Source organism: Gekko japonicus, unplaced genomic scaffold (genome assembly GCF_001447785.1).
Source record: "Gekko japonicus isolate JY-2015 unplaced genomic scaffold, Gekko_japonicus_V1.1 scaffold1334, whole genome shotgun sequence".
NCBI classification, from domain to species: Eukaryota; Metazoa; Chordata; class Lepidosauria; order Squamata; family Gekkonidae; genus Gekko; species Gekko japonicus.
In genome coordinates, this window is record NW_015168690.1 from 291972 (window position 1) to 315445 (window position 23474).

The 23474-nt window shown below is 39.9% G+C and overlaps 1 protein-coding gene across 1 annotated transcript; it reads left to right on the plus strand.

The window, feature by feature from the left end:
• Positions 1-296: 296 nt before the first annotated feature.
• Positions 297-15164, plus strand: TMEM168 (transmembrane protein 168). Its single transcript, XM_015415453.1, has 4 exons — positions 297-1577; positions 3962-4104; positions 8872-9146; positions 13845-15164. The coding sequence occupies exons 1-4, from the start codon at positions 441-443 to the stop codon at positions 14390-14392; spliced, it is 2103 nt and encodes a 700-aa protein (XP_015270939.1). The 5' UTR covers positions 297-440; the 3' UTR covers positions 14393-15164.
• Positions 15165-23474: the final 8310 nt, after the last annotated feature.

Consider the following 23474-nt stretch of genomic DNA (forward strand, 5'->3'; position numbering starts at 1 on the left):
CACCTCTTGAACATCTCTTGCCTTGAAAACCCCACTGGTTTGCCATAAGTCATCTGCAACTTGATAGCAAAAAAAGTCAAATAAAATAAGGAAAATTAAGTTCATAATTAGTCATCTTCTAAAAAAACCTTTGTAGTATCCACTGTCACCATAAATTATTGAAAATTAATATAAATGATCTCACTATAAAAAGACCTTTATATCAATGTTTAGCATTATATTAATGCATGTTTATTGTATCTGTTAATTGATTTAAAAATTCTAATTTTAAGTTGTGTTTGTTCTTCCAGAACTTCAGTAATCCTTGGCTGTTAATGATGAAACAACTCTGCACAAAGTTACTTTTGCATCACAGTTCTTAGATGAAACCCAAGCACTTGCGTTGTATATATATATATAAAAAAATTGTGGAGTGATACGGTCTTGACTAGTCAGCTTACATGTGTAAATCAGTACGTTACTGCGTTAGCCACTGCCTCTACGCAGCAATGACAAGACTGGAAGAAGCAAACCGAGAAGTGAGCATGCATTCTTCTGTCCGGTATTTGGGCTATTTAGCCCGAATGAATTTACTGGTCGCAATATGCATGGGCCTTTATGTCAGATGGGAGAAGAATGCAGACGCATTAATACTCGTGATTTTTATCCTGGCTCTTTTTGTTCTTGGAATTGCCAGTATACTTTATTACTATTTTTCCATGGAAACAGCGAGTTTAAGTCTTTCTAATCTTTGGTTTGGATTTTTACTTGGCCTTCTCTGTTTTCTTGATAATGATGCTTTTAAAAAGGATGTGAAAGAAGAAGCAACCCAATACTTGCTCCTTTCCTCAATCATTATAAGGGTATTGCATGCTTTAGTGCAGAGGATATGTGGCTGTATCCATCATCGACCCACTCTGCTAACGACTGTTGAGTTCCTGGAACTGGTTGGATTTGCAATTGCCAGCACAACTATGCTGGTACAAAAATCCATGAGTATTATTTTGTTGGTTGTGGCTTTAGCAATGCTCATTATTGATTTGCGGATGAAGTCTTTCCTTGCCATTCCAAATTTGGCAATCTTCGGCATCCTGGCCTCGGTATTGTTTTTTCCTTCCCTAGCAATACCCACAAATCCATTTGCCTTGGGATGCTTTTTTAGCTGTCTGATCACAGACCCTCTTCTTGACGTGTACTTCAGTGGACTTTCAGTTACAGAACGTTGGAAACCCTATTTGTTTCGTGGAAGAGCCTGTCGAAGATTTTCAGTCATCTTTGTTGGACTTATTGAACTTATTTCTTTCATACTATCAGCCTTCAAGCTTGGTGATTTGGATCTTTGGTATTTTGTGATACCGGGATTTTCTATTTTTGGAATTTTCTGGATGGTCTGCCATATCATTTTTCTTATAACTCTTTGGGGATTTCATACAAAATTGAATGAATGTCATAAAATCTACTATACGCACAGGGCGGAGAACAACAGCCTTGATAGAGTCATGGCATCTAAAGGAATGCGTCATTTTTGTTTAATTTCTGAGCAACTTGTATTTTTCAGCCTTCTTGCAACAGCAATTCTGGGTGCTGTATGTTGGCAGGTATGCTATAAATTATTTAATCTTTTGTTGCTCTTGGGACATTAAGTATTACAGTGTATAGCATGCAGCAGGTCAGTATATCAGAGGCTTATGACAGGGCTCTGGCTGCATCAAACTGAAATTATTCTCCTTGGAGACCTTGTTCTGCCCTGTGTGGCCTATCTCAACCACATAATATTGGCAGTTTATTATAATTGCAGAGAAGGAATCCGGCAGTGTGAACTCAGACTGAAGGCAACATTTTAAACAATCTGTATTTTAGCTTGGAAACTAGCTGCATTACCATAACGTACGTGCATACTGTAGTAGGCTATGGCACCATTTTCTAGATGACAGGAATATATTGCAGAATGCCTTGTGGTAGGTGTGGGTGAATGGAATGGTGGCTTTTTATGACAGTGTGCTTTCAATTTGATACAACACATCTCTGCATTCTACTCTGCAGATACATTGTAGTCCCTGTCTGTGTGATCCCTGTCATTAGACACTGGACATGCTGCTTTCAGGGGCATTGGGTGGGCTTGCAGCGTTGTCCTTTATTTTCTCTATAGGAAAAATGTCAATTTTTTGGTTGGACATTAAACTGTCCTTTGTCCTGTCTTAACTATGGGCTTTTCCACATGGTTTTTTCCCGTCAGTTCTGGCCCTATACTACTTTGGTTTACCACCTGATTTCCATATGCATTTTTGTGCTTTTAGTTTTTGCTTCTTTTGCTGTTTTTTGTTTTTCTAGTCCTTTTGAGACAACTTTTACCTCTGTCTTTTTCTGGAAGCTGCTTTTAAATCATCAGTCTCTTTGTGCATAATGTTTCTCTTGGTTTTCTTTGTCCTTTCCACTCCCACCTACCTCCAGCCCACTTTTGATGATTGGACTGTCATCATCATCAAACCACTCCCTCTCCTCCCCCTGCCCTGAAGACAGTGATTTTGTTTGAGATTGCTTTCTTGAAAAAATACAGCCCATGTATCGATATATTGATATAAGTGCACACCCAAAAAAGTTTAAGTTTAGCAGGTTCTCTGAGTCCTCAGCTTTCATTTAAAAAGAGAAAAAGTAAGTCTCTATCCTTTTCCCTTGCAGAGATATACTTTTGCCCGCCCACCCCTAGAATGAAACACCACACAAGTTATGGGTTAAACTGGGAATTTTGTTTATACATAAGCTGATCTGCACCATCTCGTTAATAGAATAAAGCACGGGTTGCACTGTGCTTGCACAGCAAGCCTCCTAACAGGGCAAACCCACCCCAGATCAGAGCCAGGTCCAGGATTCTTCTGTACCTTACTCATCATTGCCCACACACCAGTGTGTAGAGGGGAGGGAGAGCTGGACTGAGTAAGGAGGGCAGCCTCCGCCAGACCTGGCGGGAGCCAGCCCATAATTGGCCAACGCTCCTGTGCTGAGCCCCTGTTGGCTTGCCCCACCCTCCTGTTTCCTTCAAGAAGATGGGGGGCAGGCAAACACCAGCACCTGCTCCATGGGCAAGCACTGGTCTTTTCCTTATATCTCTGTGAGGGAAGGGGCTACGGCCTTTTTTTTTTTTTAATGAAAGCTGGGGATTCAGAGAACCTGCCAAACCTGTCATTACAATGGTATGTTGATACATGCAGCTATGATACTGTTATACCAACATAAAAATGCACAAGAACTAGAGGTGGTGTGTGTTGTGATGCCATTGATGACAATGACATCCTCCTTTGAAAATCCTGACTATTTAAGGCATGTTACAGAAAAAAAATAAATTGATGCCAGTGCTTCAGGAGTAAGTTGACCATGCGGAAAAGCCCTATGCCTTAGATCACAGGATAAGCTCAGCCGAGAATTGAGCTTGTCCCTATTTACTTGTCCCTGCTCCAGGTTCTATTTCTTGGTGACCCTATGTAAACTTACAGACATACTGGAAACACCAAAAAGAAACAAATAAAACTCACATATACCTGTTAAGATATTTGCTTATTTAAAGGGGAAACTTTCTGCCTAATCACCAGAAATTGTGCTTATTACAGTTGAACAACAACAAAAAAAGCCTTATAAATTTATCTTAATCTCTATGCATGGTGATCCTTTGCATACTTCTATAAAAATAAACTGGTTACAGCATTGGAGCAGGATGAAGAATTCACGACCACATTCAGAACCAGAGTTGGTGAACACCACACATTTCAGATTATGATTAAACCAATAGTGAATTTAGTTATTGGCTTGTTTTCATCAGGTTGTGGAATCCAGTCTGATTTGCATAGTTGTACATGTGCCTTGGTTTTCTGTACAACATTAGACTGAATCACATCTGTCCAAGATGACTGAGGAAAAATTCTGAAGTAGGAATTTTCATTTAAAAATGCAGACTGGTATTGTCTAAATGCATCTTTTTTTCCCCTAGAAATCCAATGGAATCTTCATGAGTGTGTTTCTGATTGTCTTACCTCTTGAATCCATGGCTCATGGGTTATTTCATGAACTGGGAAACTGTTTGGGAGGAACATGTGTAGGGTATGCAGTCGTGATTCCTACCAATTTCTGCAGGTATGTTATTGATGAACACTTTACAGATAATATAGATGTTATGAAGATTGTTGGAACAGTCCTTGTACCAATAATTTTTTTTTACAAAACAAGTGCTAATTTCTTTTTTTCTTTTTCTTTTTTTAAAATAGTTTATTTTCATTTTTCCATAAAGTACACACATACACGTCTTATTTCAGTACATTGTTAACATTGGGGTTAAAAATTAAATATTTTTCTCGTACCATTTTATGGCCTTATACCATTTCTGGTTAAATTTATCTTCTAGTTTACCAGCCAGAAACATGTTGAGTTTATCCATTTCTATTACCTCAAATAGTTTATATATTAATTCATCCCTTTTTGGTATCCTGTCTGATTTCCAGTTTCTAGCAATACAGATTCTTGCCATTGTGTTTAAGTATACAATAATACATGATTCGTTATACTTAATGTCGTTGGGTATAATATTTAACAAAAAGATTTCTGGTCTAAAGGGTAAATCGATTTCTGTTATGTCTTTTATCAATTGTTTTGTACATTTCCAAAATCTTTGTATATTCTGACATCTCCACCAGATGTGGAAATAAGTCCCGATATTATTCTTGCATCTCCAGCAATTCCCTGAGACATTTACATAGCATTTTTGTAATCTATCTGGCGTCCAATGCCACCTATATATCATTTTTAGTATATTTTCTTTGTACAGTGTTGCTCTTATTAGTTTAATTGAATTCCAGGATTTTTTCCATTCTTCCCTCTTTATCTTACGGCCCAAGTCCTTTTCCCATTTAATCATTGCGGGCTTTTCCCATGCATCTTTTAACTCCTCTTCTAGTAGTAGATTATATATTTTGCCTATTTGTTTGTCTGCCTCTCGCAGCCAAATTTTATCTAGTTGTGTTTCGTTAACGTAGAAACCTTGTTTTTTGTCTTTGGTGAATCTCGAGATTAGTTGATTTCTTTCCCATATTGACAGATTTATCTGCATATCTTGTAGGGTTTCCCAGGGCTTAAGTTCATTTTGCTCATTTAGTAAGGTCTTATATGTTATATTTTTCTCTTCAGTCATTAGCGACGGTATTACAAAGGCCTCAATGGGTGATATCCACTTTGGTATTTTTTCATAAGTTTTTCCTCTTATCTGGCTCCAAATTTGCATTAGGGGTCCTCTTATTACATGGTTAGAGAAGCTTTTCTGTTTATTTTCCTTGTCATACCACACATAGGCATGCCAGCCCATGTGTAGGTCATGACCTTCTAGTTTTAACAATCTTTTATCTTCTAACAATGCCCATTCTTTTATCCACCCTAATGCAGCGGCTTGATAGTAGAGATTCCAATCCGGAAGGCTCATTCCTCCTCTCGTTTTCTTTTCACTTAGGAATTTATGCTTTATTCTTGCTTTTTTCCCTTGCCAGATAAATATTCTTGTTAACTTATTCAGTTCTTCAATAAATTTCTTATTTTTAAGGATTGGAATACATTGAACTAGAAAGATTATACGTGGTAGTATATTCATCTTGATCGTGGATATTCTACCCATAAGTGATATTTGGAACTCCTGCCATCTTTGTAAATCTTTTTTAATTTCCTCGAGTGTGACTTTATAGTTATTTTCATATAGATGGGCGTTATTATTTGTAATGTTGATGCCCAAGTGCTAATTTCTTAACCAGGTTTATATAAGCTTTCTCTTTCCCCTCTCCCCTTAACAAGATACTTAAATGTTAGTGGTTACTGCATGAGTAGTGGACGTGTAATTGCTTTACATTTAAATTGACTCTGTGGCAGCACACCAGAATTATTCTGACTATACTGAAATAAGGTTGCCAACAGGCCTGGAGAAAAATGTCCTGTCCATTTAATAGATGCTTAATGTGTCGAAATGGGCAGGTGAAGCTTTTCCTGGCATGGAAGTAAATAACATCACCTGGTAAATAACAACCCATTAAGCTTTGATTAAAGGCAGTTGGCAACTCTGTACTGAAACCTGTCTCTGGGATTGTTAGGCTTAAACAGAGCATGCTAAATTTTTGACAGCTTTGTGTTCAGTGATGGAATCCTACTTAATAACTATTGGAATTGTTATGTTAACTTCAAAGAGGGTACTCTCAGCAGTGGCAAAAGATTTCAGTATTAGAGAGAGAAAATAGGCAAACTCTTTCAGCTGGCCTCTGTTCTAACATGTTTTATCAGGTTGATCTTAATGTATTTTCCCATGCCTTTAATTTCCCTGTGGCGGGAGGGATGGGATGATTGCTTTTGTTCATGGTAATTTTTACCTGACCTACTATTTGTACATCCAGCTCAGAGTTCTTAAAAGAACAAGAATAGCTTCTTAAGACTCAGGGCAAATGATATGAAAAATAAGTATGTCCTATGAGTTGAAACTTGCATTCTGTTGCATTCCCTTACAGCAAAATAATCTGCTTTAAAAGAACTTTGTGCATACAATGTAATGGACTGTCGATTTGAGTGCAGCAGGCTTTATTATGAACTGCAGTAAAAGAACTGATTGTCATCAGTATTTCAACAAGCTCTTTCAAACTTCTGTTATAGTAAACATATTTTTCCTTTAAGACCAACAAAGTTTTATTCAAGGTATGAGCTTTCATGTGCAAGGCACACTTTTTCAAATACTCTGGAATGATAGATGAGGTTCTAAACTTATAGACAGGGATTTAACAGCAAATTAACATGTAACATGATGATGTTTAAGTTATGCAAAGTGAAAAACTAAATAACAAGTTAAGGTTATAAGGTCAACAGTTGTAAAGCAATAAATATGTTAAAATAGCAGATAAATGTCTAAAGGTGTTTTTTTTCTAATTGTGAGAAGTAACAGAATCTTAATTATCTCCTCTCAGGCGTAGAGGGCGTGTGGAGGGCACAACAGTATATTTTGAGCTGGCTGTAATGTTGTCAGCAGACATCCATTCAGTATTCTAATATACTGTTCTGAAAAAGAAATACACTAAAATATAGAGGATTCATAGTCCTTTTTGTTGAGAATACATATGTGAGGACTGAATGAGTTAGCATATGTAATGGGATAAAAATCCAATATCCCTGTTGAGTTCTGGGGAGGTTTTTGTTCCAAGTGCTGTAATTGGTTGTAATTCAGCAGTTTCTCTTTCCATTCTGTTTCTGAAGTTCCTTTGTAATAAAACAGCTCCTTTGAGGTCACCCATTGAGGTCACCCATTGAATGTCCTGGAAGGTTGAAGTGTTCTCCTACAGGTTTCTCAGTCTTGTGATTCCTGATGTCAGATTTGTGTCCATTTATCCTCTGGTTCAGGGTTTGTCCTGTGTAGAGAACTAAAGGGCATTGTTGACATTTAATGGCATATACAATGTTAGAAGATGAGCAAGTGAATGAGCCCCCCTGATGGTGTAGTTAATGTTGTTTTTCATTTTGCATAACTTAAACATCATCATGTTACATGTTAATTTGCTGTTAAATCCCTGTCTATAAGTTTAGAACCTCATCTACCATTCCAATGTATCTGAACTGTCTTAAAGGTGCCACTGGACTCTAAATTTGTTCTACTGCTTCAGACCAACACGGCTGACCATCTGGATCTATATTTTCCCTTGTATTTCTTCTGAGTCCAGTACTGTTAACTATTCTATTTATGCATCTTTGTTTCTTCACTGAAGAATGAACTTAAAGTTTTCAAGCTGGCACATACAAGGTCTCATACACTTAAATTAGTCTTGTGCGCTAGAAACCCCATGTCTTTTTTGGAGGGTGGGTGAGCATGGAGGCAAGAAGCACAGATGCAGGTTCAAAATTTTAGAGCCTGGGGATGAATGATCACTCCTTGAACTTCTGTGTAGAAGGCTGTGTCTAATAGCCAGTGGAGAGGAATGTGTTGTTCTAGTCTATAGAATAAGGTCTCTGAAGTACCCCTAATGAACTCATAAACAGACACACCTGCAACTGGGCAGCACCTCAGCAGTCATGGACTTCTATAATTTAACACTTACATGTAGAATAACTTCTAGCCTAGTCTTCTCCCTAATAGTTCTCTGTGGATAGGAATGAGAACCCTATGGATGAACAGAAGGCACTCCATGTGAGTGGGGGTCTCTGGTTGTGGTCTATTTCCCCCTCTTCCAGCTACAGCCCCTCTCCCAATGTTCTGAGGGGAGGGGTTTCCCATTTCCCAGGAGTAGCTTTTAGAGGGCAGTAGAGGCTTCAGTAGAAAGGAGTTAGTTGAAGACCTCATTGATTAAGTGAAACTCCACTTGAAATTCTTTGGAACCCACCCAAAATAAAGATGTAACATTTCTAAAAATTTTGAAGCAATAGGGAGAGAAATGGGGTTTTCCCCTATATAAAAAATCTGGACACACACGACTAAAACAGATAAACAAATATAAAGCCAACAGTCGTGATAGTCTGACCCGCAATCAACAGTCATAAGACTTATAAGGAATGCTGTACATGTATTGTGCTCTGAAGCATTACAATATGATACACAACTTAATAGAATTTATAAACCAAGGTACAACGTCGTCTCCGGATTATTTACCAACGTTTCAAAAAATTAATCTTCTTCAGGAGATATTATAGAGGTGCCGAAGCTTTCATTTTCATAAAAGTTAGACAACAAGTCTTAAGCATACAATTCAGATAGGACGCTGATCTCAATTAACACGCAGTGTTTTTTCTGGATCCTGGTAAAATAGTTCATCTGTTCATCTGTATCATAAAGCAAAGTTCTATTAATGACAGAAGCATCCTGATTGTAACTTTCCTTTTTCTACTCCCCCCACCCAGTCCTGATGGTCAACCAACCCTTCTTCCACCTGAGCACGTACAAGAGCTAAACTTACGATCAACAGGCATGCTTAATGACATTCAAAGATTCTTTGCATATCATATGATTGAAACTTATGGCTGTGACTATTCTACAAGTGGACTTTCTTTCGATACCCTTCATTCCAAGCTGAAATCTTTTCTTGAAGTTCGGACGCCTGATGGACCCAGACATGACACCTATGTTCTGTACTACAGTGGCCATACTCATGGCACTGGGGAATGGGCACTAGCAGGTAACTGGCATTTGCAGCTCTCTGTTGCATTTGTATTATCTTCAGTTTAATTATTGCTTTTTGTGAATTCACAGGTACACATATTTTATTCCTTTTTGTTACATAAACAAGAACTAATTCTGGTTTGATTGTGCTAGTGGGGTGTGTAGTAAGGTGCTGAAAATACTTTTTTAGCCCCCCCTTTTTTCTTTTTTTCATATAGAAAGCAGAAGATACATATATCTATATGTATATATACATACATCTTTGTGAATTACTCTCATTTCCTTGGGTCCAAATTCACTCTGGAAAAGCCAAGCATAAGAGAGAAACCTCACACAGGGCTATTTTTGGGCAGGAACGCACAGGAACGGAGTTCCGGCTGGCTCCCAAGTTGGCCACGCCCAGCAGGAACTCATTAGCATAATAGGCCACACCCAACAGCAGGAACTCATTAGGATTGGCTACATTAGGGGTGTTTGGCCTAACATGCAAAGGAGTTCCTGCTACAAAAAAAGGCCCTGGGTTTTGACAACAAACAAGGTAGACAGAATAACAAGCAAAATGTGGGTGTAGCTGGATGACCACACTTCTGGTAACATGGGGGTGCGGCCTAATGTGCTAATGAGCTGTGCTGTCAGGGGTGTGGCCCAATATGCTAATGAGTTCCTGCTGTTGGGTGTGGCCTGTTATGCTAATGAGTTCCCTGCTGGGCTTTTTCTACAAAAAAAGCCCTGACCTCACATATGTGATATTCAAAGAACTGCTATTTTTCATAAAGCATTGAATACTAATACTTTAAAAGCCTAGACTGTGAAGGGTTAATTCTTCACAGAGCCAGAGAGTCTTCAGTGACAGGCTGTTCCAAGACATCTGATTGGTTAGCATCATCTGAGCGGAAAAAGACATATGAACTGGATGCTGAGGAGAGATGCAGTCTGATTTCAGCCCTAGCTGAGAAGAGTCGAGTACTGACAGTTTAGGATTTCAGCCTTAGCTGAGAGCAGTAACACAGATGGAGAACTGGGGGAAAGTTGGCAAGGAAGTTTGGGAAGTAGCGGAAGATTGAAGCGGGCCAAGGAAAGGGGACAGATTTTCTAGAGATAGAAGAAAATTCCCTACCCAGACAAACAGGGAGTTAGCTCTGAAGAGTGCAGATCCCTGGTCTGGTGTGGTTAGAAACTCCTTTAGAGACCTTAAGAGTCAGTTAAAATCTAAAGACAAGTACTGGTGTTTCAAGAGAAGGGGTTTGGGTACTGGAAAGAGTATACCAGCCTTCTGGAAGCCAAAGGAGTCAGAGAATACTCAAAGAAAATGTACTAGAGTGTTTGGGAAAACACTGGAACAAAAATCTCTCAACATAAAGATTTAAGTAACTGTGAATAGATTAAGGAACTCTCCTGAAACTTAAGAATGAAAGTCTGTGCATGTACTGGTTTTACCTCAGAGTTATCTGTGTTGAGTTACCTCAGAAATTTCAACCTCAGATTTCACTTGACCTTTCCCCTCTACATTGGATAAAATATTTTGTTAATTTTGAATTTCAATGTGTCTCGAGTGCCATTTAAGTTGTTTAAGTTAAAGCGGGCTCCTGGTCATTCCCTCAGGTTCCTGGGCTGAGCCAGCAGCCCAAATATCGAACTGTGACAGGGTGGGATGGCCAGAGTTCTTCAGCAAAGAAGAAAAGCTAGGGCAGCTCAGTCAGTAAAGGGAAAGAAAAACGGAGGGAAAATTTTACCTTTGAGGGAGGGAAATGGATGGGGCCATCATATTTGGTGTTAGCAGTGGGATACAAAAATAAAACCCACAACTAGTTTGTCCCACCATAAAGACAAACTATTATAAGAAAATATTTCATGAAGTTGTGAGGAATTACCACAGAATTTCTGTCAGAAATCGCACCGGCACATACCGTGTTTCCCCTAAAATAAGACACTGTCTTATATTTATTTTTTCTCAAGAAGACACTAGGGCTTATACCACAAATGCATAGAAATCCTGCTAGGGCTTATTTTTGGGGTAGGTCTTATTTTCAGGGAAACAGGGTAGACGTTAGAGCAGAGGTGTCAAACTCATCTGTTACAAGGGCTGGATCGGACATAAATGTCACTTTGTTGGGCCGGGCCATGCATGCTATAAAATGTAACACGAGGTACCAGAGATATAAACTTTGAAAAGATGATTTCAGATGGTGAATGGCAGTAGCAGGCTTGATTGGATTAGGTGTGATATGCAGAGGGGAAGTAGGTGTGGAGATGTCAGCATTGGTAATGAGACAGGAAACCTAGGTCTCAATTCCATCCAGGAGGATTCCGTCCACGAGGATGCAAACCATAAATGGACATATGTCTGATATTAGAAACCACAACATTCAGTTGCTGACCTAAGAGTAGCAGTGCTCTTACAGAGGAATTTCAAAGGAAGATTAGAAAGAGACAGCTGAATTGCAACTGATAATAAAGGTCAAGACAATGCATCCTCCTGGACTGAATTGAGAGCTAGTTTTCCTGTCTCATTAACAATGAGTGCTATTATTATTTGGTATCTGAAATCACTCCGCTCTCCAAGATATAAGGACCAATCCAAGTGTTGTAATTCCTAATCAGGGTCTTTTTGAAAGAAAATAAATCCAGATAGGAACAGAGAAATCCAATTATTTAAAAAACACAACTTTTTAGAATAAGCCAAAATAATTTCCTCAATGTACATTGTGCTTGTCAGAAGAATCCATTCATCCACCCTCCCTCTCTCCCTCCAAAGAAGTGTACTCGCACACAGAAGCTTATACCTGGAATAAAACATTGTTGGTCTTAAAGCTGGGACTCCAATTTCCCCCCCTCTCTCTTTCTTCCTCCTCCCCCCCCCCAAAAAAAGAGGAGGAGCAGCCCCGGAGAAGAAAGCAGAAGCTATGTATGAGGAAGAGGGAGGGGCAGGCAGACAGGCTTGTCTTCTTTGTATCTCTCTGGCACAAAGCCACGAGGCTCTCTATCTCTCTGTGTGTAAGAAAGAGAGAGAGCTGCGGGAGACAAGAGGCAGGAAGCAAAGAGCCACTGAGAGAGCAAGCTAAAGTGTGGCTGCAGGACCAGTCCCGGGAAAGGAAGCAGGAGAATGAAGTTGCTCAGGGGCCAGTTTTGAGCCCTGTGTGGGCTGGATCCTACCCATGGGCTGCATTTTTTACACCCCTGCCTTAGAGAGGGACATGGGGACAGTCAGGGAGAGGATATATCTGCTGGGGAGAATCCTAGTTAGGAGGTAAAAATTATGAGAATGAAAAAAGAACTGGCAAGAATAGAAGCAGATAAGGAGAAAGAATTAACCCTTCACAGTCCTTTTATCTGTTCACACAGCATGTCTAGGCTTTTAAAAGTGCAGACCGTCACAACCAACAAGCAATAAAAGCTGTTCTATTTTGTCATTGCTGATTTAAAATACTGTGTGAAAAGACATTCTCAGATTCAAAGTGGTTTTATTTCAAACATATTGAAAGTGATGACAAAGGAACTGAAGGAGGTTCCATATGGTTGTCCTGTGAGGTTTCCTTCATACTAAGAAGAAATATGGCCAAAGAAGGAATGAGAAGATAGTCACATGTTGCTTTATGATCAGTTTGTTTAGCTTTTGTGGTGGAAATACAGTGTGTAGTTTGGTCCTGGTTATGAAATATACCCAAAATGCACAACCAAAGAGCATCTCATAACATAAATCTATGTTTATTCAACTGCGAGGTTTGCGACAAACTGAACACTGATTCATTAATGGCTTGGATCCAAACAGAGGTTACTGGTTTCCTCTCCGCTTCCCCTGCTGCTGATCCTTGCACAGCATCAGTCAGCTTTCCAGGGAGAGCTTATTGGAACTGTCTGTTTAATCACCAACTCTGTTAAGTTGTGGGTGTGTGCAGATGTCTCATGCTGTCCATGATTTTGCCTTTACTAAAATAATTCTAAGTGAAACAGTTGAGCTCCAAAATTTTCTGAGTTGACTTGGCAGCCTTCTTGTTTCTGGAGTTGGAAGAGTGTATATAGTACTCTACTTTTGCTAACCCCTGAGCCTTAATATTTTGGAAGAATTATTTTAAGCGCAGTCGTGAAATCTGAGAGTTGGTTCAAACTCTTAAATGCCAAAGGGAAACAAAAAGGTAATTTGCAATTATTTGTGTTTTGTTACAAGTAAAACACTAAAATCCTTCTGTTGATATAAGTCTCCAAAACACTGGTTTTCACTAGCATCTCTTGGATCATTTAACAAAGAAAACACTGTTAGTATGTGTAATGATTTCATGTTTGGGTGTGTGTATTTCTTTAAATGTTTTGTTTGACTGCAGTAATGTAAGAAGAGTGATAGAGAGAAGTGTGATGTGATTGGCTGATGACTGAGAGTGTGGGAGGATAGAGGGGGGATTCCAGATTCAGTCTCTCTGCCTTTGAAAAAGGTGATTGAGTGATAGTTCATGCCCTGTCTTCCATAGTTAAATACAGAGCCTCAGTCCAACAAGTGAAGCACCCTTTCATGTGGGGATAACCTGGTCTGAAATGCAATTTGAACATTGAGAGCATTGTGGAAATGTAGTGCAAATATCTAATCCTTAAACAGAATGGGTCCCTAGTCAAGTTCCCAAAACATTTTCCATTGGCCTGGATATAACTTCATTGCCAAAAAGTTATTCACATAAAATGTAGCTACTGTTGTGTAATAATCATGCCTTCCGTTTCCCTTCAGGTGGCGATGCATTACGGCTGGATACACTTTTAGAATGGTGGAGAGAGAAGAATGGCTCTTTTTGTTCACGGCTTATTATAGTCTTAGACTGTGAGAATTCTCAGCCTTGGGTTAAAGAAGTAAGAAAAGTCAATGACCAGTATATTGCAGTACAAGGAGCAGAGCTGTCCAAAGTGGTGGACATTGATGAAGCAGACCCTCCACGCCTTGGCGACTTCACTAGAGAATGGGTGGAATACAATTGTAACCCTGACAATGACATCATTTGGTTTGAAAAGGGCCGAACTGTCAAAGCCATGTATGGAGTGTCAAAACGATGGAGTGACTATACTTTACACTTGCCAACAGAAAGTGATGTTGCCAAACACTGGATGATGTATTTTCCCCGTGTCACCTATCCTCTAATTCATCTGGCAAACTGGTTCTGTGGTCTTAACCTTTTTTGGATCTGCAAGGCTTGTTTTAGGTGTTTGAAAAGGTTAAAAATGAGTTGGTTCCTTCCTACAGTATTGGACACAGGACAGGGCTTCAAACTTGTCAGATCTTAAATTAAGCACCAAAGATGAGCAGGAGCTCTTAACATTTTAACATATGACTGACTTGTAATAGTTTATGCTGTTGAAGGAATTTTGCTGCTTTTCATAGCAGCATCTCTTTTGTTCATTACCTTGAACAATAGTATATGCAAAGGGTTAAATTCCATTAGGAAACCAAGAACAGCATTGGCATTAGGTGAATTGTGTTCCTGTGTTTGATTTGAATTCTGTAAAAGCCATTAAGTATGACCATGTTTCAGAGATGAGTTTGTATGTTCGTATACATTAGAGCTGACTGAGGGCTAAATAGGCAAATTCCTTTTTTCTCCCTTCTTTGTGTTATGAACTTTTTATGTGGCAGGTGTATCCCATGCAAAAATAATTTCTACTTCTGGATCACTCTGGTATTACCATACTTTGCACTGATGGGTTTCAAGGACCCATAAATCAAAACACAGTAGCTAAGAATAATGGCAGATATATATCATCAAGGTATTAGCACTCCAGTTTCGTTGTTTTAAGGGAATGGAAATATCACAGTGCTTATTGGAACTTCCATGTGCATGTGTTTTTAACTACAACTTTATGACCCTAATCCTAGATGTACATACTGGGGAGTCAGTGCTATTAGCAGAATTTATTTCATGGTAGGTGTAATTAGGACTGCAACTACAGTGAGTTAGTTCTGGAAACGATAGCCAATTCCTGATCACCTGTAGCAGTATCAGAGTACCCAATGGTCCAACTTTGGTAGACGAACTATTGAATTTGGTGTTGTGAAAGGTGACTGGCTCTCAAATTCCTGTTGTCTTGACTTGCTGTCATGGAGTGATAGCAATGTGCTGAACTGTATTTCAATTCCAAAAGAAAAACAAGTTATCTTTATTTGTGTGTACTGAGTCATTAGAAAGGGGTATGCCTTGGAAATGCCTTCTGAGGCTTCAGAATCTTACCTTATAATCTACTTAATTACAAAGCTTGTGGGGGGGAAATGTCTAAAGTACTGGCTGAGAAACAAAGGTTTCAGTGAGACTGTAACTGCTTTTTGAACATTCCTAGGGGTTGAATTTTTAACTAGGCAAAGGTCTATTTATACAAAAAATGTTCACATGTCACTGGTGTTAGGACATTGCTTGAAGTGCTCTTGATCTAAAATCATTGTTAATTAGAGTCCCGTAACTTGATTTCCTTTATTATGGAAGTCAAATTGGCAAGTTAGTCTTTTTCTCTCCTCTCCTTGCAAATTCTTTGAGAGTATTGCATGATGAAAGTGCACGGCAGTTAAGGGGATAATTTATAATATTCATAATTTTTGTTTCAACTTTTTAAATAAAAATTTGTTTTCTAATTATTTTCATATTTCAGCTTGAACGTTTTTGTCAGTCTTTGTAAAATATGTATTCAACTGTTTGGATATGTTACTTGTTCTCACTGCATTAAATTACCTAATAGAATGTTTGTTTTAAAAGAGCTTCTAAAAATAATGCTGAAGCTGAAACCTGGACTAAGATAACCTTACTAACCAAGAAGCCCTTCTCTCCAGTAGATCATGGCTTCTACAGATTCAAGAACTGATGGTGGCTTCCCCTTTCTTTCTCTTGCTTCCCAACCTGTTCCTTAGAGCAGTACTGCTCTTCCAGGATGTATGGTCTTGAAATATCTGTTTACACACAAAAATAATCAGAGGGGCACATGAAATCAACTGCGGGTTGTGGAATGTGTAACAATCATAAATTGCACCCTTCTTGATAATGAATAAATTGTACTAGAAGTCTGACCACAAGTTGTACTTGAGATAAAAATCAAAATGTGTAGTTGCACCTTGATTGACAAGCACCAGAATTTGAACCAACGCCATTAATGTAATAGCTCTCACCAGTATGTTATCAGCAGTCATGTGGACCACCCTGAAAAGGTTACTTTGTGTTCTGTTGTATGTTCATTATTGTTGCATTCACTGTATAGAAAGCTGAAAACATTGATGAAATTCTGGTGTAGTTTCAGCCAGCCTGTTTGTCCAAATTGTTATCTTTAAGAACATAAAAATGCTGCAGAAAAACCCTAAGCAGATTAGAAGCAATCTTCTGATGTTCATGCAATATCACTTCAGAATGAAGTGTTCTGTGCAGAGATTATCTTGATTCTTTATATTTCATTTAGCCTCTTCTGTACTCATTTTGCTTTAATGTGCTAATGCCGATGTCTCACAATAGCTTACATTTAATTGGAATGCAGATTGATAAAGAGTTCCCTGCAAAAGAGGCAAGCCATTTCCTTTCTGTTGCAATTGCGCTTTCATATGTTCTCATTTCTTTAGCTGTGTATAGAAGCCCTTTCTCAGCCTTGAAAAGTGGATCTTTTTGTAACTCTCATTGTGCTTCCTTTGGGGTATAAAGTGCTAAACTGACTGACACTGAGCTCAGCTTGAGTATTTAAAGGGTTTATTGCCTGTGTTGAATGATGCTACACTAAAAAATTTCCTTGTTATCATTCAAGCTTTTTTATTGAATTTATTGTATAAAGGGATTATTTAAATATATATGCCTTTCCTGTATGATGATTGTTAAACTTTGGTTTCTGTGGCTGAGTTCTGCATTCACTCATTTCTTATGGTATTCAGTTTTTAAGCACATATTTTTAACCTATTCAATATAAAATCATAGTAAGCAGTCTGGAATGTTTCATAAAATGGGTGACCTGACCATTAATTTCATTTTGCTCTCAGGAACTGGGCTACTTATAATCAGGAGATTTTGTACACCTTTTTTAACCCAGGTAAAAGTGAAAAGAAGATAGCGCCAATGAAATCAACAGAACCCAATATCCCTGGAAAATTTGAAAAGCTCTTGATATGTTGATTGGGGTTTACATAATGACATCTTGGAGAAATACCATCAGCCTCCTGCTGTTGCCTGTGGGTTGGATCTGGATGAGAATATCCACTAACGGAAACTGTATAGCAGAACAGAACTTCTCTGTCTCCTCCCCACCCACATAGCCCACTCATCTGCCCTAAAATGTTGTTTGGAGGCAAATGGAACCTCAAGACCCACATGAGGGGTGAATCAAAGGTTTGCAGCAAAAGGCAGAGACTGGTTAAATCATTCACCTTGTGTACATATGCACACACATCCATCCCAGTAGTGGAAAATTTAGTTGAGATCCAGCCCTAATCTGTCCTGACACAGTGGGAGTAATGTCATGGATATAGCCACCATAGAAAAGTCTCCTGCTTCAAGTCTTAAAAGCAAAATAAACTGGATTTGGTAGGGGGGGAAAGATATAGAAATGTATCCTTTTCTCTACATCTGTTTGATAGCTTTATTAGAATGTTTTTCTACAGTTTGTTTTGATCTAATATTAAAAGTAATCCAGCATTTCTTGAATAATTTCTTCCAGAAATTGCAGCTTTCTGTTAATATCTTATGTGTGCACAATTTTCCTTTTGGACCATTTTGTTTTAGCCACTTTGCTTAGATGGGACAATTGATCAACATTTTGGTACCTTAAAGTGATATGAAGAGCAATCCTGAACTACTCAAAGTCCCATTTTATTCAGTGGGGCTTACTCCCAGGAAAGGGTTCTTAGAATTTCAGCCTGTGTGGACTGTTTATTGCCAGTGTGATTTCCACTCAGATATATACTGAGTTCCAACAAAATTCTTATACTCCTTCTAACTGGGTGTTTATCAGCTTCCCCCAAATGACATCTTTATGTAAGCTAAATATTTTATACTTCCAGGCCTAATCTTTTCTGAGGTGATCATTGTATATGGAACAGATTTTAACTTTGGGAGTGAGAAAAAATGTATAAAATATGTAGTGAGAGTTAATGTAGGACAGTTCTTGTGATATACTCCAAACCACCTTTATTTCTCCAACTTTCATACTTGCATCCTTATATAATGCCTTGCTAGAATTGCCAGAGCATAAACAGCATGCTGCTGCATCAAGAAATGACATCGAAAAACTTAATTGGGAAAATGTTTCCATTTGAAGTAATAAGCCAGCTGTTGATTAGCAACCTAATTTTCCTGCAAACATTAGTAAAATTATGCAATGCAAAGTTTGTTCAGGCATTACCATATTCACTAGATGGAAAATGAGTAGAATTAAGCATGACTAGTCCAACACAAGAAAAGTTGAAGTTGTGTCTTTTTGTGTAAGCCGCAGGAGTGGTCACATCTCTTGAGAGGAAGAAAGCAACTGTGATCTATTCATGCAGAGATGCACCCAGGTGGCCACCTCTGAGGGCAGGTAATGCTACTGTATTTGTATAGCAAGAATTACTGACTGACCATGTCAGCCTGAACTGTCCTCACAGAAACTGATCAGAAAGCTGAAGCAGGCGAAGGGACCTTGGGCATCATTTGCAGTGGATGGGGACTCTGGCCTCCCAGGACCCATTTTTAATGAGTTGTGTTTTATTCTGTGACACCCAATTTGGGAATGACTGCCCCAATACATATTTTTTCTAAGGCATGTGAAAATTACGGCCTCTATATTAAAACCTAATTATGTCCTAATCAAGTATCTCTGAGTTGTAACTGAATATAAACTTCATTTTGCCCACAAGAAAGTGGAGGTTTCAAATCTCCATACAGTTCCCAGTACCTCGGTGGGGGCCGGGGAACCCCCGCTTTTGCAGGCTCTTGCCCGCCACTGGGCAGCTGGCTGGCAGGGGAAAATCCTGCCCCCAACTGACCTTCCTAAGCGACTTCTTGTAAAACTGGAAGTGCAGCCCCTGACATGGTGCTGTCAAACAAAAGTGACATCATCACGTGAGGGGGATGCTCTGGTTTTGGGGCGAAACTGTTTCAAAGCCAAATTTACCATATAGTTTTGCCTAAAAACTGGAGCGTTGCACCCAACATGATGATGTCACTTCCGGTGACATCCTGTCAGGGCCTGTACTTCCAGTTTTACCAGAAGTCACCTGACATCACTTCTGGTCTCCTGGAAGGATGTTGGGAGACCCCCGCTGGCCAGGTAGGTGGACCTGGCAACCCTAAGTCTCCAATGTGTAAGTCCACAGACACAAAAATCACCCCAACGGCCTTCCTATGCACTCTCAGTTGTTTAAATTGGGATAGTGGCAAATAACCAAATATATACTTACTGAGTCAGTGATTGAGCATCATGCCTTTCCTTTTATTGATGCTGACATAAGTCATCCAGACCTGGGTATTGGAAACTAATTAGGGTCCACCCTGGTTAGTATTTGAATTGTAGACTACCAATGAAGTCAGAGTCACTATGAAGAGGCAGGCAACAGCAAACCACCACCTCTGCTCATCTCTTGCCTTGAAAAACCTACAGGGTCATCATAAATTGATGGCTATCTGATAGCACTTCTTACCACCAGACTTAAGTGATTCTTCTAAGGTCTAAAGGACATTACAAGCCTTTGACTCCATCTTTACAGTGCATATTGCAGCAAAAAAAACAGAAATAAAGCTTGATATGGGATCGCTGCCTTGACGTGGCGAGGGGGCTTGCATGGTTCGATGAGGCTGCAGGCTATGCTGTGAAGGGCCTCCCAGGATGGACAGGCCACAGCAGAGAACTCAGACAAAATGTGATCCACTGGAGAAGGAAATGGCAACCCACTCCAGTATCTGCCAAGAACACCCCATGGACAGTAACAAAAGGCTAAAAGATATGATGCCAGAAGATGAACCTCTCAGGTTAGAAGGTGTCCAATATACTACTGGGGAAGAGCAGAGGGCAAGTACAAGTAACCTCAGAAAGAATGAAGCGGCTGGATCAAAGTTGAAAGGATGCTCAGCTGTGGATGTGTCTGATGGTGAAAGGGAAGTCTGATGCTGCAAAGAACAATACTACATAGGAACCTGGAATGTAAGATCAATGAATCAAGGTAAATTGGATGTGGTCAAAAATGAGATGGCAAGACTGAACATTCACATCTTGGGAATCAGTGAACTAAACTGGATGGGAATGGGTGAATTTAACTCAGAAGACGATTATATCTACTACTATGGCCAAGAATCCCATAGAAAAAATGGTGTGGCCTTTATAGTCAACAAGAGCGTCAGAAATGCAGTAATGGGATACAATCTCAAAAACGACAGAATGATCTCAGTCCGAATACAAGGCAAACCATTCAACATCACAGTAATCCAGGTCTATGCCCCAACCACAGACGCAGAAGAGGCTGAAGTGGACCGGTTCTTTGAAGACCTAAAACACCTTCTAGAACTAACACCCAAAAAAAGATGTCCTTATCATCATAGGGGACTGCAATGCTAAAGTAGGAAGTCAAAAGGTAACTGGAATAACGGACAAGTTTGGTCTGGGAGAACAAAATGAAGCCAGGCAAAGGCTAACAGAGTTTTGTTAAGAGAACACACTGGTCATAGCAAACAGCCTCTAAGAGGTAACTCTACACATGGATATCAGCAGATGGGCAACACCAAAATCAGATTGATTATATAATTTGCAGTCAAGCTCTATACAGTCTGTAAAAACAAGACCTGGAGCTGACTGTGGCTCAGATCATGAGCTACTGATTACAAAATTCAGGCTTAAACTGAAGAAAATTGGGAAACCCACTAGGCCATTCAGGTTTTATCTAGATCACATTCATTATGAATATACAGTAGAGATGAAGAATAGCTTTAAGGGACTAGATTTTAAAGACAGAGTGCCTGAGGAACTATGGACAGAGGTTCATGACAGGAGGCAGCAATCAGCACCATCCCAAAGAAAAAGAAATGCAAGAAAGCAAAGTGGCTGTCTGATGAGGCTTTACAAATAGCTGAGGAAAGGAGGAAAGCGATAGGCAAAGATGAAAAGGAAAGATTTACCCAACTGAATGCAGATTTCTGGAGAACAGGAAGGAGAGATAAGGAGGCCTTCCTGAATGAGCAATGCAAAGTAATAGAGGAAAACAATAGAATGGGAAGGACTAGAGATCTCTTCAAGAAAATTGGAGAAATCAAGGGAATGTTCCATGCAAAGCTGGCCATGATAAACAACAAAAATGGTAGGGACCTAAAAGAGAAGAGATTAGGAAGAGGTGGCAAGAATACACAGAAGAACTATACAAGAAGGATCTAAATCTCCTCAACAACCACGACGGTGTGATCACTGACCTCGAGCCAGACATCCTGGAGTGCAAAGTCAAATGGGCCTTAGAAAGCATTACTAACAACAAAGCTAGCGAAGATGATAGTATCCCAGCTGAGCTATTCAAAGTCCTAAAAGATGCTGCTGCTAAAGTGCTGCACTCAATATGCCAGCAAATTTGAAAAACGCAACAGTGGCCACAGGACTGGAAAAGGTCAGTTTACATTCCAATCCCAAAGAAGGGCAATGCCAAGGAATGTTCAAACTATCGCACAATTGCACTCATATCACACGCTAGCAAGGTCATGCTCAAGATCCTACAAGCTAGGCTTCAACAGTACGTGGATAGAGAACTACCAGAAGTACAAGCTGGGTTTCGAAGAGGTAGAGGAACGAGAGATCATATTGCCAACATTCGCTGGATTATGGAAAAAGCAAGAGAGTACCAGAAAAATATCTACTTCTGCTTCATTGACTATGCTAAAGCCTTTGACTGTGTGGATCACAACAAACTATGGCAGGTCCTTAAAGAGATGGGAGTACCAGACCACCTCACATGTCTCTTGAGAAACCTGTATAAGGGCCAAGAAGCGACAGTTAGAACCGGATACGGAACAACTGATTGGTTCAGCATAGGAAAAGGAGTACGACAAGGATGTATACTGTCACCTTGCTTATTTAATATATATGCAGAGTACATCATGCGAAATGCTGGCCTGGATGAATCACAAGCGGGAATTAAGATTGCTGGGGAAAAGATCAACAACCTCAGATATGCAGACGATACCACTCTAATGGCAGAAAGTGAAGAGGACCTAAAGAGCCTCTTGCTCAGAGTAAAAGAGGAGAGCGCAAAAGTGGGCTTGAAGCTCAACATCAAAAAAACTAAGATCATGGCATCCGGCCCCATCACTCCTTGGCAAATAGAAGGGGAAGCTGTGGAAGTAGTGACAGACTTCACGTTCCTGGGATCCCAGATCACCGCAGACTGTGACTGCAGCCATGAAATTAAAAGACGCCTGCTCCTTGGGAGGAAAGCGATGGCGAACCTAAACAGCATGATAAAAAGTAGAGACATCACCCTGCCAACAAAAGTCCGCATGGTCAAAGCAATGGTATTCCCAGTAGTCATGTATGGCTGCGAGAGTTGGACTATAAGGAAGGCCGAGCGCCGAAGAATAGATTCTTTTGAACTATGGTGCTGGAGAAGACTCTTGAGAGTCCCTTGGACTGCAAGAAGAACAAATCAGTCAATCCTCAAAGAAATCAACCCTGACTGTTCCCTGGAAGGCCAGATAATGAAACTGAAGCTCAAATACTTTGGCCACCAAATGAGAAGGGAGCACTCACTGGAGAAGACCCTGATGCTGGGAAAGATTGAAGGTCAAAGAAGACGGGGACGGCAAAGGATGAGATGGTTAGACAGTGTCAACCTGGTGGAATGAGCTCCCAGAGGAGATCAGGGCCCTGCGGGACCTTGTGCAGTTCCGCAGGGCCTGTAAGACGGAGCACTTTTGCCAGGCATTTAATTAGGGGCCGCCGCTGCTGCTGCTATAGGCTCTTACGGCAGGCCGTTACAGCAGGCCTGGCCCGTGGTTTTAACATCAAACTGATTATGAGCAGAGACAGCGTGGAACATCTGGACAGTCGAAACTTACTCCTGTAATGTACCATCTAGATTAACTTAATCAGCCACCAGCACTTTGTATTTATACTGTTTTATTGCTTGGTCTAATATTGTGTATGTTAATGTATTCATGTTTTTATGGAAGCCGCCCTAAGCACGCTTGCGGGGAGGGTGGGGTATAAGTTTAACAAATCTCTCCTATATTATAAAAGGGTTTTGGGTGCCAGAATTCTAAAATGCGCCCCGTTAGTGTATGGGCGGAAAAAATGCCACTCAGAAGACGCTGCCTGCAATGACTGGCTCCCTCACCGAACCTGGCCTGCCATTGGCTGGGTGGCTGGGAGGGGAGGGAGCCAGTCATCGCCGCAAGCCAGCGGC

Coding starts and splice junctions, on each gene's coding strand:
- TMEM168 (XM_015415453.1), top strand. CDS start 441: ATGTGTAAATCAGTACGTTACTGCGTTAGCCACTGCCTCTACGCAGCA. Junction 4,105..8,871: donor ATTCCTACCAATTTCTGCAG/GTATGTTATTGA, acceptor CCCCCCACCCAG/TCCTGATGGTCAACCAACCC. Junction 9,147..13,844: donor TGGGGAATGGGCACTAGCAG/GTAACTGGCATT, acceptor GTTTCCCTTCAG/GTGGCGATGCATTACGGCTG.